We start from the raw sequence: 15,066 nt of genomic DNA on the forward strand, positions 1-15,066 counted from the left end.
CTGCCCGACGGTTTCGGACCGTCCACGGGAGCCCAGAGGCTAGGGAAATGTGACGGGCGACCATAAATATGCAGAAGAGATGGAGTCCCAACGGCGGACGCCGGAGCAGCCGGGGCTCGCGGGGGTCGGGGATCTGGGGCCGGGCCCTGGCGGCCGGGGCGGCGCGGGCGGTGCCAGGACGGGGCGGGCGGCGCCGGCGCACTCCGGGCACCCAGCCTGCAAAAAGGGCCCCGCGCGGGCGGCCGCGCACCTCGCAGACGGCGGGCAGCGGCCGCAGCGAGCGCCGCCCCGGGGCCCCTCCGCCGCCCCGCCGCCGCCGAGCCTCCGCCCCGAGCCCCGGAGGCGGCCGCTCCTCCCCGGCCGCGCGGCCCGGCGACATGGAGCCCGGCGCGGGGTCCCGGACGGCCGAGCCCGCCGCGCCTCGGGAAGCCCCCGCGCGCCACGCCGAGGGCCGGAAGAAGATGGCGGCGGCCGTGGCGGCGGCGGCGGCGGCGGCGGCGGCGGCCTCCCACGCGCCGCTGACGCAAACAGCGCGCGCCGGCCGGCGAGCCGCGGATGGCGGCGGCGGCGGCGGCGGCCCCGGGCTCCGGCGAGGGGCGGGGCGAGGCCGGGAGGGGGCCGGCCGGAGGCGGAGGCCGGGCGGGAGGCTGGAGGGAGGCGGCGGGGACAGTTTGTTGTGCTCGGAACATGGCGGGCGTCGGCGATGCGGCCGCCCCGGGAGAAGGCGGCGGTGGCGGCGCGGACGGCCGCGGCGAGGCGGAGCAGCCGGGAGGCGGCGGCGGCGGCGGCCACGGGCCCTCGCCGGCGCCCCAGCTCACGGAGACGCTGGGCTTCTACGAGAGCGACCGGCGGCGGGAGCGGCGCCGCAGCCGCGCAGGTGAGGCGGGCGGGCGGGCGGGCGGAGGCGCTAGGCCGCGCCGCGGGCGGGGTGGGGGGGCATCGCCGCGGCCGCAGCTGCCCCCGGGGCGGCCCGGGGCGCGGGCGCGCGGGGTCGGCGGCCGCTGACAGCCCGTCGGGCGGGGGCGGCGCGCGGCACCGCAGGCTCCGGACGCGGCTCTGCGGGGAGACCCCGGGGCGCGCCCCCGCTGGCGCCCGCCGCCCGCGCCCGCGGAGCCCCGAACCCAGACGCTCCCGGCGGCTCTGTTCCCGCTTCCCGTGCCAAGGTGACTTTCTCGTAGTGTATCTTAAGCGAACTTGAGCCGTAGGAACCTGTTCCCTCGCGCTCCAAATGCGTGCTCCCCGCCGGCAGCTGGCGGCGCGGCGAGGACCGTGAACTTCAGTACTTTTGCCCAGAACGGAAATACCGTCAGCTCTCTTCAAAATGTTACTTACCTGTGAACTTTTCCTAAACCGAAACTTAAGCCTCTTTTTTTTAAAAAAAAAAAAAAAAAGAAAATTAAAAAAAAGAAAAAGTTGGCCGTATAGGGAAAAGACGCCTTTGTAAATCCTTTTTTCGACGACCGCTTTGAAGCATGTTGTTAGAATATTATTTTGTAAGCAGTGGGATTCTGATTTTTTTGTTTGTTTTTTAGTTTAGGTTGCATTTGTATTTCATGTTATAGTTGCGTGTTAGGCTTAAAATGGGATTCTGAGATACGTGTTTCGGTGAGTAGAGTGATCACAACATTTACGTTTTTTACATGACTCTAAGTTTTAAAACAGCCGCTGAGCCATTAAATTTCTTCCAGAAAAAAAAAAAAATTTTTTTTTTTTTTTTTTGCTTCTGGTGGGCAGTCGGGGCTCCATTAGCCCTTATTGCCATCAGTTCCTGCAAATGAATGTTAAGTCCTAAAGCTGACTGCATCATTGATTGTACTTGGGTATTGAAAATATAGCAGCACTCAGATCCCAGAAGGTTGATCAGGTGAGATCCTTGTTGAATTTGCCAGTTTTCAGAACCAGGCGCAGGTTAGATTTTGAAGAGGTCTGGGTCTTTGAAATACTGAGTACAGACCGCCTCGTTCCGTCTTTTCCTATTAACCACATAAAAAAAATTCTCGATTCTGTTTGGTTTAGTTGTCCGTTAAATACTTGCTTTCAAGAGTATTTACTTTCTCAACGGGCAGGAAGTAAGTAAGGGTATTAAATCTCTCAGCTGTTTGTTTACTGACTTAGACTTCAATCTTAAAGACTCTCTGATGCAAATGGAAACAAGAGTGGCCAGGTTTCACAACAATGTCTTTAACATATTTCTGAGTTTTCAGGAAAGCCAATATTACAAAAGCCATTTTTGTTGTTTGCATGCATAGAAAATGAAGTTGTCAGAAGTCTTTTGATGAGCACAGATGTTAGACTTTTGGAGTAACCCCTAACACCCCTTCCCTGGCCCTTCCCAAGCCGGGTCTGAATACCTGGTACCAGGGGCTTCCTGAGACTTCACACTCGCATTCTTCATCAACGTGAGTTTCCGAGCGTGGTATAGTTAACATTGTTGAAAATTGGACTTTTAACCCATAATTGCAGAAAGTCTTTATCTGGGAGACACTTCCAGCGCTAGTTGTTGGGATAGCCCTCATGGTTTCCCTAATTCCATCAGTTTTGTTTGAGGAGAGATGATAGTGGCAACTGTCCAAGATCAAGACTTAGGTCTAAGAATCCCAGACTATTTCGGCTGGGGGTTATAAGCCAGTGTTATTCCATGGGGGCCTCTAATTCTTTCCCCCAAGTGTCTGTCTCTGCTCTGCTAGTCACACAGCTCTTGCCCCTGCTAGCATCGACTCTGATGCCGCATTGGTTCCAGGCACACCCAGGAGATTAGAATTCTTTCAGCCGTTCTTAAACACCTAGGCTAAGCGGCTTGGCTTCACCTTGCTGTTTTGGCATCGCCCCTTTCTACTGCTCTGTAACCTTTCCCTCTCTAGTGCAGAGTTGAGAAAACTGTTCCCTAGGTGCTGGCCTGGCCAGAGGGCCTTTGAGTGCACCACCTAGTGTCATGTGGGAAGCATTTCTCCCTGAATCAAATGTCTTCCAAGCCTCTGTCTTTATACCTAAGGTGTTACTTGTCCATTAATTTTTTTTTTTTTTTTTTAGTAAAGTTGACACACAACGTTGCATTCGTTTCAGGTGTACAGCAGAGTGATTCAACATCCCTATAGGTTTTTCTGTGCTCACAAGTATAGCTACCATCTTCACCACACATACTTGTCTACTCTTTTTATTCTCGCACTGCCTCTGATACTCTAGTCCTCCTCTCCAGTTTAGGGCAACCTTTGTTTTTCCCTTTGAAAGTCATAATCTTAGTGTCTCAGTGGCCTAACCATCAGTTAGCTCCAAAATTCTCTTTGTTAAATCTCCCAAGGAATTTAAGAGTCTTTTGAATGTTTGTTGGCCTTTCCCAACAACGTAGGATTTCGTGAATGAACATACAGACTAGATGCTTATCAACACCCTCCCTATCTAAGTAAAATAATTCAAGACATAGTACTTGAGGTTAAATCTTTGCTTTATATCTATCTTTGTCCATTTTTATGTTTAGAAAATATACTTGATATTTATTTGTGTATGGGCAGTGTATGGTCACTGTTCTTGGACTCGGTATAGTGCAAAGCTACAGATTCATCTCTTCTGTTTTCTTTTGTCCCTACTCTTAAAAGTACTGCCAACTTCTATTATCCTTTTTTGACTTAAGCTCAGATAATAAGTACCTATTACCATAGTTTTGTATTATTCCCCAACTTACTCATCTGTAAAAGTCCTGAGGGGGAGAATTTCTGTATTACCATGTTCTCATTTAGGAATCTAGGCCCAGCAAGTCAACTTTGGACTAAGAATTAGGCAATCTATTCTTGGCTTGGTTTGGTTGTCAAGTTGCTTTTAGACTGTGTGCTTGCTTAGACTGCTTGCCTAATTCTTTTGGCTCTGTTTCATGGCTCCACTACTAAATAGTTCAGTATCTGAAGTACCTGAGTTGGCTCTAGTGCCCATGGAGACTTAACAGTGGAAGAATTGGTGTAAATTAAGCCTCATACCTACTGGTGAGGACGAAACAATACCTATCTGATGCAGGTGTAAGAATATGCATAGGGTGAGGTGTTGCTTGTAAAACAGAAGAGCTTAAAGTAAGGTTAGGGTGGATAGTATCGTGTCTCACTTCAGTAGTGCTGTGGGGCCCATGTTTTTCCTTTTGTTTCAATGGTGACTCTCCACATCTAGAGCTTAATGCTTGTTTTCCGTCTCTTTTGCTGCTTTTCTCTTTCTTTACCCATTTTAGTCCTCTTGCTTTACCTCCATGAGGGAATGAGCAGAGGTGGGAAGAAAGCCTAAACCCCAAAAAGCCCAGCTGAGCTCCTTTTCACAGTTCCCACAAAAGACTTCACGTGGGACAAAGGTTTTAACTGGTCAAATTCTCTATGCCCTATTATTTGTAAATTGAAAATTTAAATTCTTATTACAATTAATTTATTTTAACTAAAATACCATTTCATTTATCGATCCTTCTCCTCCATAGAATGTGTTACATGGTTATCCCCATGACCCCAAACTTATTCTAAGGATGGATATTAAAGGTTGTTATTCTGAAATTGTATTCTAGTCCATTTCTCACTTACAAAGGGAAGTAATGATGACTATAAAACTGGGAAGTTACTCGGAGTAACCACAACCCTGAGATAGGTTAAGTAAAATTAGCTTCTCTCTGACACACTGTTGCTCTGCTTTTTTAAAACTCTCACTTTATTGAACTAGTACGTGTAAATTGAGCAATGAAAAGTTATTCATTTTGGTCAGTTCAGTATCCTGGCTTTTTAAAATGTGTAACTCCATCCTAGTTTACCCTTCACAGTTCAGCCCTGGCTGCTCATTTGTGGCCCAGTTTGAGGAATGCTTGCATGAATCAGGTCTTTGGAAAGACTGAGCATTGACTGTCAAATTAGTGACATTCTGATCCCATTTTTAGTCCTTAGCCCTGTGACCTTGTGACCTTTGAAAAAGCCGCTGCTGTTTGTGTCCCTTTTTCCATATAAATGTATAAGTTTATGAATATCCTACCTATTCTTTTCTTCCCTAAATGAGACTATTTGTGAGCAGTTTCAGGATCTTAAAAACTTGAAGGGTACCTTTACTTTTATTTAACTTAGGAAGATAGAATCACTGATGTATTGATTTTGAATTCGCCTTGTACAACGGCATACCTCTGTGTTTGTGTAACAAACTTACGTGTAACATTTTCATATAACCTTAGTAAAGTTTATTACTATTTTACATTATTTAACACTATGGAGATTTGCATGTTTTATAATATTTTCTTAAAAAAAATTTTTTTTAAAGATTTTATTTATTTATTCATGAGCAACACACAGACAGAGACACAGAGAGAAGCAGAGACACAGGCAGAGGGAGAAGCAGGCTCAATGCAGGGAGCCCGAAGTGGGACTCGATCCCAGGTCTCCAGGATCACGCCCCGGGCTACAGGCGGCGCCATACTGCTGCGCCACCAGGGCTGCCCTATAATATTTTCTTTTTTTTTTTTTTTTTTTTTTTATTTATGATAGTCGCAGAGAGAGAGAGAGAGGCAGAGACACAGGCAGAGGGAGAAGCAGGCTCCATGCACCGGGAGCCCGACGTGGGATTCGATCCCGGGTCTCCAGGATCGCGCCCTGGGCCAAAGGCAGGCGCTAAACCACTGCGCCACCCAGGGATCCCCCTATAATATTTTCTTAACAACCAGTATTACTTTCCAGTTTTTTGATGGTCAATGCTATTTTAAGGAAAATATATTTAGACATATTACTTACCATTTAAATATATTTATGATTACGCATTACGTTTAATTAATACTTCTGTTTCCTGGGTTCTTATTTCTAAAATGAACTATCCCAGAAGATAATTAAACATAATCTTCTTTTAGGGATGAGGAAGAAGCAACTTATACTATGCTTTTTCTCAATTTAAGATACCAGAACACAGAGCATTTCTGCAGTAAAAGATGAATGTTGATTAAAAATACTCTGGAGGAACTGATTTGGACTTATGATTGGGTGGCAGAGCTTAGTTCTTCTAATGTAGAAGCACTTGTTTATATTATAAATAAATATTTTAAAAAGACGTGCTGACGTTTCTTCTTTGTGAGAGCTAGATAAATGAACTAAAATCGGTTGAATCTAAAAAGTTAAGTCAGTGTTTGGAAAATAAACATTTGGGTTATTTTTATTTTGGAAAATAACTTGTTCTTAAAATATAAAAACAGATGTTTGGCATAACAAATGAGAGTGACTTTTGCTGAGAAGGAATAACATGGCACCACAGTATGGAAGAAGTTACGGTGGACTTAGCAGAATTCTTGAGGGGTGGTACCTGCAAGTTGAAGGAATAACAGTCTTTTTAGATAATTAGCTAGGCAGCTATACCCAGTATCACAGGACAAGTGAGTTCAGGCAAATCTGTAGAATGCTAGAGAACAGTGTTTGAAATAACAAGAACAAAAGCTGAACCACTTCGGAACAGAAGATTAAGTAGCATCCTACAAAGTATATCTATGGCTAGAGAAGGTGGGTGCAGCCGACCGAGCAGCAAGGCTAACTTACTAGCTCAGGCTGCAGGGAAAAGTAAGCCCCTTCTCTTTTGGTAAAGATCAAAGGGCTCTTTCTGGCTGGTTGAAGCCAGGTTAGGGCTAGGTTATCTTCTCTTGTGTGATTGTCCATAGATGGATACTAAATTATGGCATAGAGGAGAAAGCACTCTGACCTCCTGGTCAGAGATCCAGATCCTATTCCCAATTTACATCTCAGCCTCTCAGTGACTTTGGACAAGTGTCTTAACCTCCAGGATCCTCAGTTTCTTCATTTGTAAAACATAAACACATTCTCTGCTCTCCTTAGCGCTCAGAATTGTTGTGAGAATTTTATGAAATACTGGGTGCTAGACCTTTGTAAACTGCCTCTTGGCATAAAGTGGGAGGATCCTAATCCCTTAAGCAGGACAAGTTTTCCAGGAGTGGGAGAGAAGAAGGTAAGATGAAGCTTCCAAAATAGTTCACCCCATGAAGCTTGGTTCTTTTGTCAGTATTGCTTTAATGTATCTTTACAAACCATTCCCTAGCCCATCAGCAATGGTGTTAATTGTATGCAGGCACTTCCCCCAGACTCAGAACTCACTGGGGGCTGGACATTGGGAAGATCAGGATTCGTGGTGCCTGCTTTCAGACAGCTCATGAGCTGGTAAGGGAGCCAACTAGTTAACACTGTAACTTCATAAAAGTAAACCCAGGGTGCTGTATATGAAACACAGAGAAAGAAGAGGACGGGAGTGGTGGTCCCAGTTTTCTAGAAAGTACACAGTGACCCGTCTACAAAAATTACTTAAGACAGTGATAGGCAAAATAATCTAGTACCACCTGCACCCCATGTTCATAGTAGCAATGTCCACATTACCCAAAGTACGGAAAGAGCCCAGATTTCCATCAAGAGATGAATGGATAAAGAAGATGTGGTGTGTGTGTGTGTGTGTGTGTGTATTGCTCAGCAATAAAAAAGAATGAAATTTTGCCATTTGCAACAATGTGGACAGAACTAGAGGGTATTATTCTAAGAGAAATAAGTCAGAGGAAGAGAAATACCATATGATTTCACTCATATGTAGAATTTAAGAAACAAAACAGATGAACATAGGGGAAGGAAAGGAAAAATAAGATGAAAACAGAGGGAGAGGCAAACCATAAGAGACTCTTAACTCTAGGAAACAAACTGAGGGTTGCTGGAGGGGAGGAGATGGGAGATGGGGTAACTGGTGATGGGCATTAAGGAGGGCACTTGATGTTATGAGTACAGGGTGTTATATACAACTGATGAATCACTAAATTCTACCCCAGAAACTAAAAATACATAAATGTTAACTAAATTGAATTTAAATTAAAAAATAATAGCAATCTCATGCCAAAAAGCACATACTTTGAGAATAGAATGCCTGATTTTGAATTCTGGCTCGACCACTTTCTTCCTTTATGACCCTGGAAACCTCCTTAACCTCCCTATCCCTTGGTTTCTTCATCTGCAAACTGGATGTAACAGAAGAATATGCCTCATAGTTATGAGAGCTGTGCAGTAAAAACATGTTTTTATCATTTTGATTTTTTTAAGTACATACTTTAAATTTTTCCATTGTGGAATTTAAATTGGTGTTTATGACTAAGATTCTTGAATTTCTAGAAGTAGAATCCTGACATGTCACTTCAATTTATAATATAGTTAAGACACTTTTGTAGGTATATGCTGTGTGACTTGTTTATAGAAAATTAGTTACTAGGTTAGTTTGTTAAATATACTTATTTGCAACATACCTTTTATCCTTGAAAATAGAATTGCAGAAGCAGCACCAGTAAACATTAGGGAACCACCAGACCAGAATTGGGTAATATGTCAGGTCCTGTGAAATTACTAGTGAAGAGTTCAAGACCTTGTGTCATGCTCTGCACTTGTCATGTGCTTTCATCAAATCCTCTCAGTCCTTTGGCCATCCTGTGTGGATGGCAGGCAGGTTCTAAAACTGCTCCAAGCCTTAGTTTTCTGTTCTGTGAAATTGAACTTTATGACTTGAGCAGGGTCACAGGACTCATGTGTGATAGGATGCCAGAAGCCCCTTTTGATCGCTAATCCCTGCTTTTCTTGTGGATCATAACAAAACTTATTATGGTAAAACTCGGTCAACTGCGTCATCACGGAAGACGCCACTGTGGAGGATAATTTTCTAAGTACATAAGGTAGAGCTATCTCTTTTGATTTAATTTTCTGTTTTAAATGTAAAATTCTGTAATAACCTGTTTCTGTATTTCCTTACACAGCTGACATACTAGCAGGCTGGCCAGCTTCCCTCCCTTCCCTTACTGTGAATAATGCAAGCATCCTTGTCCCATACCCCAGGGTACTCCATGGCTGTGCCTGCCACCATGGCACCCTGTCCTTTTAGGGCAGAGGTTCAGATATGTGCTAGGTTACTTTACATTCACTTAGACACACATATACACGACATAGACACTCTTTATCTTCAGTGGCTGCTGCATCCAGTGAGGTGCCAGATCTTGTCATTCTTTCCCCTCTCACTCTCCTGTCTCAGAAAATTCTGTCTCAGTCACAGGCTGTTTTCTCAAGAATCTGGTGTTCTCTGTTTTTGCCACTTCTGATTTCTGATTCTGTTTTTGTTCTCTCTCTGCCACACTCCTCCTTGTGTTTTTTTTTTCCCCTCCTTCTCCTCTCATAGTCTTTCAGCAAGTATTTGTTGAACACCTGTGACGTGCTGTACCCCAACGATGCCAAGTGAAGGACAAAACCAACCCCAAAACCTAGTATGGTATGGGTGGAGGGAAGCACAGGGTAGGATAGACGCTGTGCCAAGCCAGTGGAGAAAGGCTGCATTCCGTTTGGAGGACCTGGGGATGGCTTCCCAGAGCAGGCGCCTGTGCGTTTTCACCTGTGGGAAACTGGAAGCGAATTCTTGGGACAACAGACCTTGTGAACTGACTGCCCTGTTTGCAAGACATGAGAAGTAGTGTAACTAGAGAACTCTGACCTAAGAGACTCAGCGGAGGCAGGTGTGAGGCACAACTGAAAACCTAGCAGGGAGCCAAGTTGTAAAGGATCCAGTGTCCCCACTGCTGAGGTGGAGGGCCTGGCCCACAGGTGGCAGCACTGAAGGGGGGCTGGGCTGCTGCTGGCCTGTGAGCATGTGGCTCTGGCTGCCTGGCGGGGCCAGGACTGATGGGAGAAGAGATGGAAGGAGGGCATCAGTCAGGAAGCTTAGGTGGGAACTGTAGGGAGATGAAAAGGACCAAACTCAGGTGACAGATAGAGACGGGGGAGGGAGGGCTAAGTTAATCAATGTGCCAGAGAACGAATCAATGAGACTTAGTGAGGAGAGAGGGCCAGTAGCATCGAGTTTCTGACATACACTGTGTCACTGGCAGTGCACGAGCTAAAGCCAGGGCTGCAGGAGAGGGTGGATTGAAGGGCAAGATCTTGAGCTCCATTTGCAGGTTTAAAGGTGGGGCTGTGGGGGAGCTCCAGGTAGAGTGGCCCAAAGGCAGCTGGGAATACACGTACAGGTTCCTGGGGTCAGATATGGTGACTTTAGGATTCAAATGATGGCTTTAACCTTAGATTGTCCAAGGAGAATATATATATAGGAAAAAGAGAAAAGAAGAAGACACTCCAGGGAATATAGCCGTAAAGAATGGCTGACATTTTACTGTTACTGGTGCTTTGTTAGGACACAGTGACTGGAACACTGAACCTGCAAACGCTTACAGTCAGGTGGAGGGGAGAAGCCACCCAAGACACCCAGTTCCAAAAAGTTGGGCCATTTGAGAGGGGAGCGCTTGAGGGTGGAGGGTGGCAGGAGAGGGGACGGGAATCATGATGACATGACCTTTGGGGCTCACTGGTATCAGCGAAAGGTAGTGCAAGTACAATCTCTCCTGCCTTTGGAGAGGCCTGTTTTTACATGAAAGGATTAGTATTTATGACATTTATTGATATATATCAGCTAAGCAGAACATCCTTTGCTTTCTAATTGGAAACTGAATATATATGCATATATATATTTAAAATTTTATTTGAGAAAGACACAGAGCACAAGGAAGAGGACAGGCAGAGGGGGAGAGAAGGAGAAGCAGACTCCCCACTGAGCAGGGAGCCCAATGATATGGGGCTCGGTCGCAGCCACCCAGGTGCCCCAAGAGTATAATTTTTATCTTTCACTGGTTTGGCTGTTCTTGTTTGCAGCTCAAAAGGCTCTTTTTCTCCGCTTCAAACAGCAGATCACATTCTGTATCTAGCCAGCCTACAGTATATTAGAAAGTTCCCGATCAAAAATTTTACTCTGCATGGATTTGGTGATACCAAGGCCTTCTAATCTGAACATCTATTAATATGTGAACGATACAGTTCACCTCTGGCGTCCATGGCTTCAACTGTAAACGTCCCAAAAGCATGATGCTGGCAGTGCATTTGACGATTCGGCCTGCCCTGTGCACGGCAGGAGTGGGTGGAAGTCTGCTCTTCTCTCCGTCTGTTTCAATCCCCAGATCTCTCTCGTGGTATCACCAACCCTCCAGAGAGATGATGAATCTGGAATTTAAAGAAATGTGTGCATGCATGTGTGTATTTTCTCTGTACTGTGACCTCGGTACACGAACAAGCCATTTGACCTGGTACTCAGAGAACTAGCCATCTGTTCAGTGCTGGAGGAAGTAAGCTGTCTTAGGCCCACTGAGAGGTAGTAAGTCTCCGTCTGGGTCTTCCTGAGGGCTTCTCAAGGGTGTTTTTGACCACAGGATCTTCCGTATACCTACAGACTTTACATCCTAGCACTCACATAAGATGCAATTCCCTGAGTCAGTCCTTATAAATGAAATCCACCTTCCCTCTTTGTCATTTTTTTGGAGGGAACACCAACACTGCATTTGGTAAAAGGACTACAAGGGCCAGCTCAGAGCAAAGAGGACAGATGGAAACTTTTGGTGTCCTGACTTCTGGAAGAGGGCTTGGCCTCATGGGTGGTAAGAATAGTAAGGTAATGTGAGTTAGGGGTCCAGAAAAGTCAGTGAGATGATGGGTTGTCAGGGAAGCACGCGCAACCTTAGATTCTTATCTCAGAGACTCCAGTTAGAGCCAAGGGGAAAGTACTCAACTTCCTTTGGCCTTACTTTCATTTGAGATGGAATGATTCTGGGTGAATTTGTTCTGGAGGAACAGAGAGAGCCGGTGGATAAATCCAAGGAAAGGGAAGTCTTTCAGATCTTGTTGAGGTTCTACTTTGTATGACTTAGTATGATTATTTTGTTGGTAAGCCTTCACCTAGGGGACTGGCATTTTTTAGATAGTTTTGCAGGCTCTCTGAGACTGAAGAAGGAAGAAGTTGCACTGGTATCAGTGTAGTTCACCCAGGATGGTTTTTGGACCTGAGCAATGCCTGTTTAGGTGACTTGGCTCCCTCTTAGCATATAGAATCATTCATAGGTGTAGATGTATGGATATACATATATGTATCTATCAGCATATAATATTCATATTACATATACTTGATCTCTACTCTTTTTACCCCTCTTCTGTCTATCAGTCCAGGTCCTATATCACTTATAAGACCCAGGACTGGGTTCTTGCAGACCCTTTTCTAACTGTTCTGGCTCATAGTAATCATTCCTTTTATATTCCTGTGGCATTTTCTCTTTATACCACACAGAGTAGCAATTTTGTCAATAATTTTTGCTGATCATTTGTGTGTAGCTGTTCAGTTCTGGGCACAGAATTATAGTTTGCTTTGTTTTATTCTCTTCTTGTGTTATATATGTATTATCTATGGCCCCAGCTAGCATGTAAGTTTCTTGATAAATACTGTTCTTTTTGTTTTGTGTCATTTTCTTTTCCTGTAGAGCTTTCATTGTTGAGGTTCCTCAGTGCTGAACTAACAAGAGGGTACTTCCTTGAACATAATGAGGCCAAGTATACAGAAAGAAGAGAAAGAGTATACACTTGTATGCGAATACCAAGAGAATTGGAAAAGGTACTATTTTTTTTTTCTATTACCGGACATCATTTTGAAAGTTATGTCGACATGTTAATTATACAAAAATAAATTGTGAACACCTCGAGTTGAGTTTTTAAAATATTGAAAGTAATATGATTATAGGTAACTAAATATATTGGGAATAGGAATTCCCATACAGGAAGAGGTTTTAACCTTGTATTTTTAGTGTAAGTGTTTCTTAACTTTGCTATGTATTAAACTTACCATATTCCCACTTGTGTACCATCCAAGTCACTTTTTCCAAGGAGTTAATCTCTACCTACTCCCTTAATTTTCATCAGTTCTCTTGGGCTAAGAGCAGTATTTTTTTCTCAGTATGACAAATTACTGAATTGTCAGCCCTTTTGAAGGTTTGTTTCCCAGAAAGCCCTTGTATTTAAAAACATTAATGACAGTCTCTTCAAAGAAAAAGACGATTCATTGCATCTTTGTCCTAGAAAACCTCACATCCCAGGGTGAGTGTAGCCACAAGCATAGCCACTGAATCTGTGCAAGCCGTATTCCCTTGGTTGTGTCTTAAGATATGACACTCAGATATGACAGGAAGGCCGCTCTTTTCCCTTTGCATTCTTGCAGCTGGTAAGTCTAAGCAATTCCAAGATTTCTTACTAGAAAGGAAGAATTAAGAAATAATTCAGTTTTGGCTGTACTAGAACACAGTTTCATACTTCTATAGTCACATAAAACTTGTAATAATTTGCTTCCTTAGAATCACACTTTCTTTTGGAGTGGCTGTCAGAGGAATTTTGCTGGTTAGTTCAGTCAGAGTGTTCTAGAACTGGAGGAGCAGTAGACAGGATTGAGGACCCAGCTGTTTTGGCTGCTGGTCTTTTACTTCTGACAGTCAGTGCATCGGTATGGTAGAGGGAAAGGAGTCAGCTGTCCAGTGACACTTTGAGAAGTATTGCTTCACATGGGCTCTTGGTGGCAGATTGCATGCTGAACTTTTGGGGAGTTCTTTGTTAAGGTAGGGAGGGGTGGGAGCAAGCGCAGGCTGGAGGGAGAACAGTCATGAAAATGAGACGGTTGTTGCCTGTGGTCAGGATCATTAACTGTGCTTAGGGTATGATTACATGGCTGCTTTTCTAGGGAGTCTCGGGTTCCATGAAAGAGTCGGTGCCTGGTAGGGGAGATGGAGAAGTGTGGGGCGCTGTCTGCACCTGCTGCCTTAGTGCGGCAGTGCCTTGATTCTGTACATTGGAATTTATTTAAGATTTTGGCCAGGGATGGGGGGTAATGTTTCTTTGGCTTGCCAATAATAATAACAACAACAATAATAAAATTAGTTCTTATGTCTTTCTTTCTTGAACACATTATTTTCAGAGCTCACTTTTTCCTTCCAATGATAAGCCAAGACTGGGAAGCATGAGGATATACTGCAGAGGGAATTGGAGGGAGGTTGGGGCCTAGGTCCTTGTACAGGGCAGTGCCAGCCACAGTCAGGTTTTACCCACCTGCTGTCCCCTGTCTGGATAGTTGTGGATTCCCTTTTTATCTGGGGAAAACACAGAAGTTTGCCTGCAATCCACAGCCAAACTACAGACGCACCCAGGGGATTGCCTCAAAGCAAGAAGTGTGTGTCTGGCCCCTTTTATTACCCCTCACGTGGCAGAAATGATGAGCAGCGGCTATGCCCTTGTGATGGTGAGCTCATCAGAGTCAGGGTTGGTACACACATTCTCTTCTCTTCTCTCGGGCAGCACTGACATGCCAAGCAGTTTCTTGGTAGATCCCTCACAGAAACTTGCGAGCATTTCCTGGTGTCATTGTGAGTCTTGTCTTCTGGGGGAACTGCACACAGGTCTTGATAAGCCTTCACTATAAACCAGAGCGTATTTCAAACTATGGTGCATTAAGGGACCACTGATGGGATGAGTAACCCATGAGGTAGGTTACAATCAGTTAGGAATTTTTTTTTTTAAAGAAAAGTTAATCAGAATGGCATTGCCTGTAGGAAGGTAAATATCTTGTCATGAAACTTTGGTTTTATTTGTGTGTATATAAGAAGTGTAATGTCAGAAAAGTTGAATTAACACTGCTCATGCACAATTGTAATTATTTTCTAATCCTGTTTCCTATTATGAGGCTTTGGCTTTAGGCCTATTTAGGAACATTTGATTTAGTTTCTTAGAACAACACTCCAGAAGCTTTATTGCTTAAAATGTACAAAAGGTGTCACATTTTTCAATTTAGAGCAATTTCTTCTTAACTTCTCAGAGTAAGTGAAATGTAGAGGAAAGCAGAGTTCAGGGACACCTGGGTGGCTCAGTGGTTGGGCTCAGGGTGTGATCCCTGCCTTTGCTTTGGCTCAGGGTGTGATCCCGGGTCTGGGGATCGAGTCCTGCATCAGGGTCCCTGTGAGGAGCCTGCTTCTCCCTCTCTGCCTGTGTCTCTCTCTCTCTCGCTCTGTGTCTCTCATGAATGAATGAATAAATAAAATCTTTAAAAAAACCAAAACAAAACAGTTCAGTTTCAGTTGAATCACTGGCATAAATACCTTATAACAGGGTAGGTTCTTCTCTAGTGTCTCCCAGGCCTTGATGTTAGGAGTAG

At 44.7% G+C, this 15,066-nt stretch overlaps 1 protein-coding gene across 2 annotated transcripts in view; it reads left to right on the plus strand.

The window, feature by feature from the left end:
• The first annotated feature begins 657 nt into the window (after positions 1-657).
• TAPT1 (transmembrane anterior posterior transformation 1) overlaps positions 658-15,066 on the plus strand; it is a 64,865-nt gene continuing 50,456 nt past the window's right edge. The window contains exons 1-2 of one of the 2 annotated variants that reach the window (XM_025437173.3): positions 658-877; positions 12,359-12,489. In XM_025437173.3, coding sequence (XP_025292958.2) covers positions 688-877; positions 12,359-12,489 — 321 coding nt within the window. In that variant the 5' untranslated portion in view covers positions 658-687. The remainder of the gene's footprint in view (positions 878-12,358; positions 12,490-15,066) is intronic. The other variant, XM_049108591.1, reaches the window with a different exon arrangement.

Source organism: Canis lupus, chromosome 3, assembly GCF_003254725.2.
Source record: "Canis lupus dingo isolate Sandy chromosome 3, ASM325472v2, whole genome shotgun sequence".
Taxonomy (NCBI): domain Eukaryota; kingdom Metazoa; phylum Chordata; class Mammalia; order Carnivora; family Canidae; genus Canis; species Canis lupus.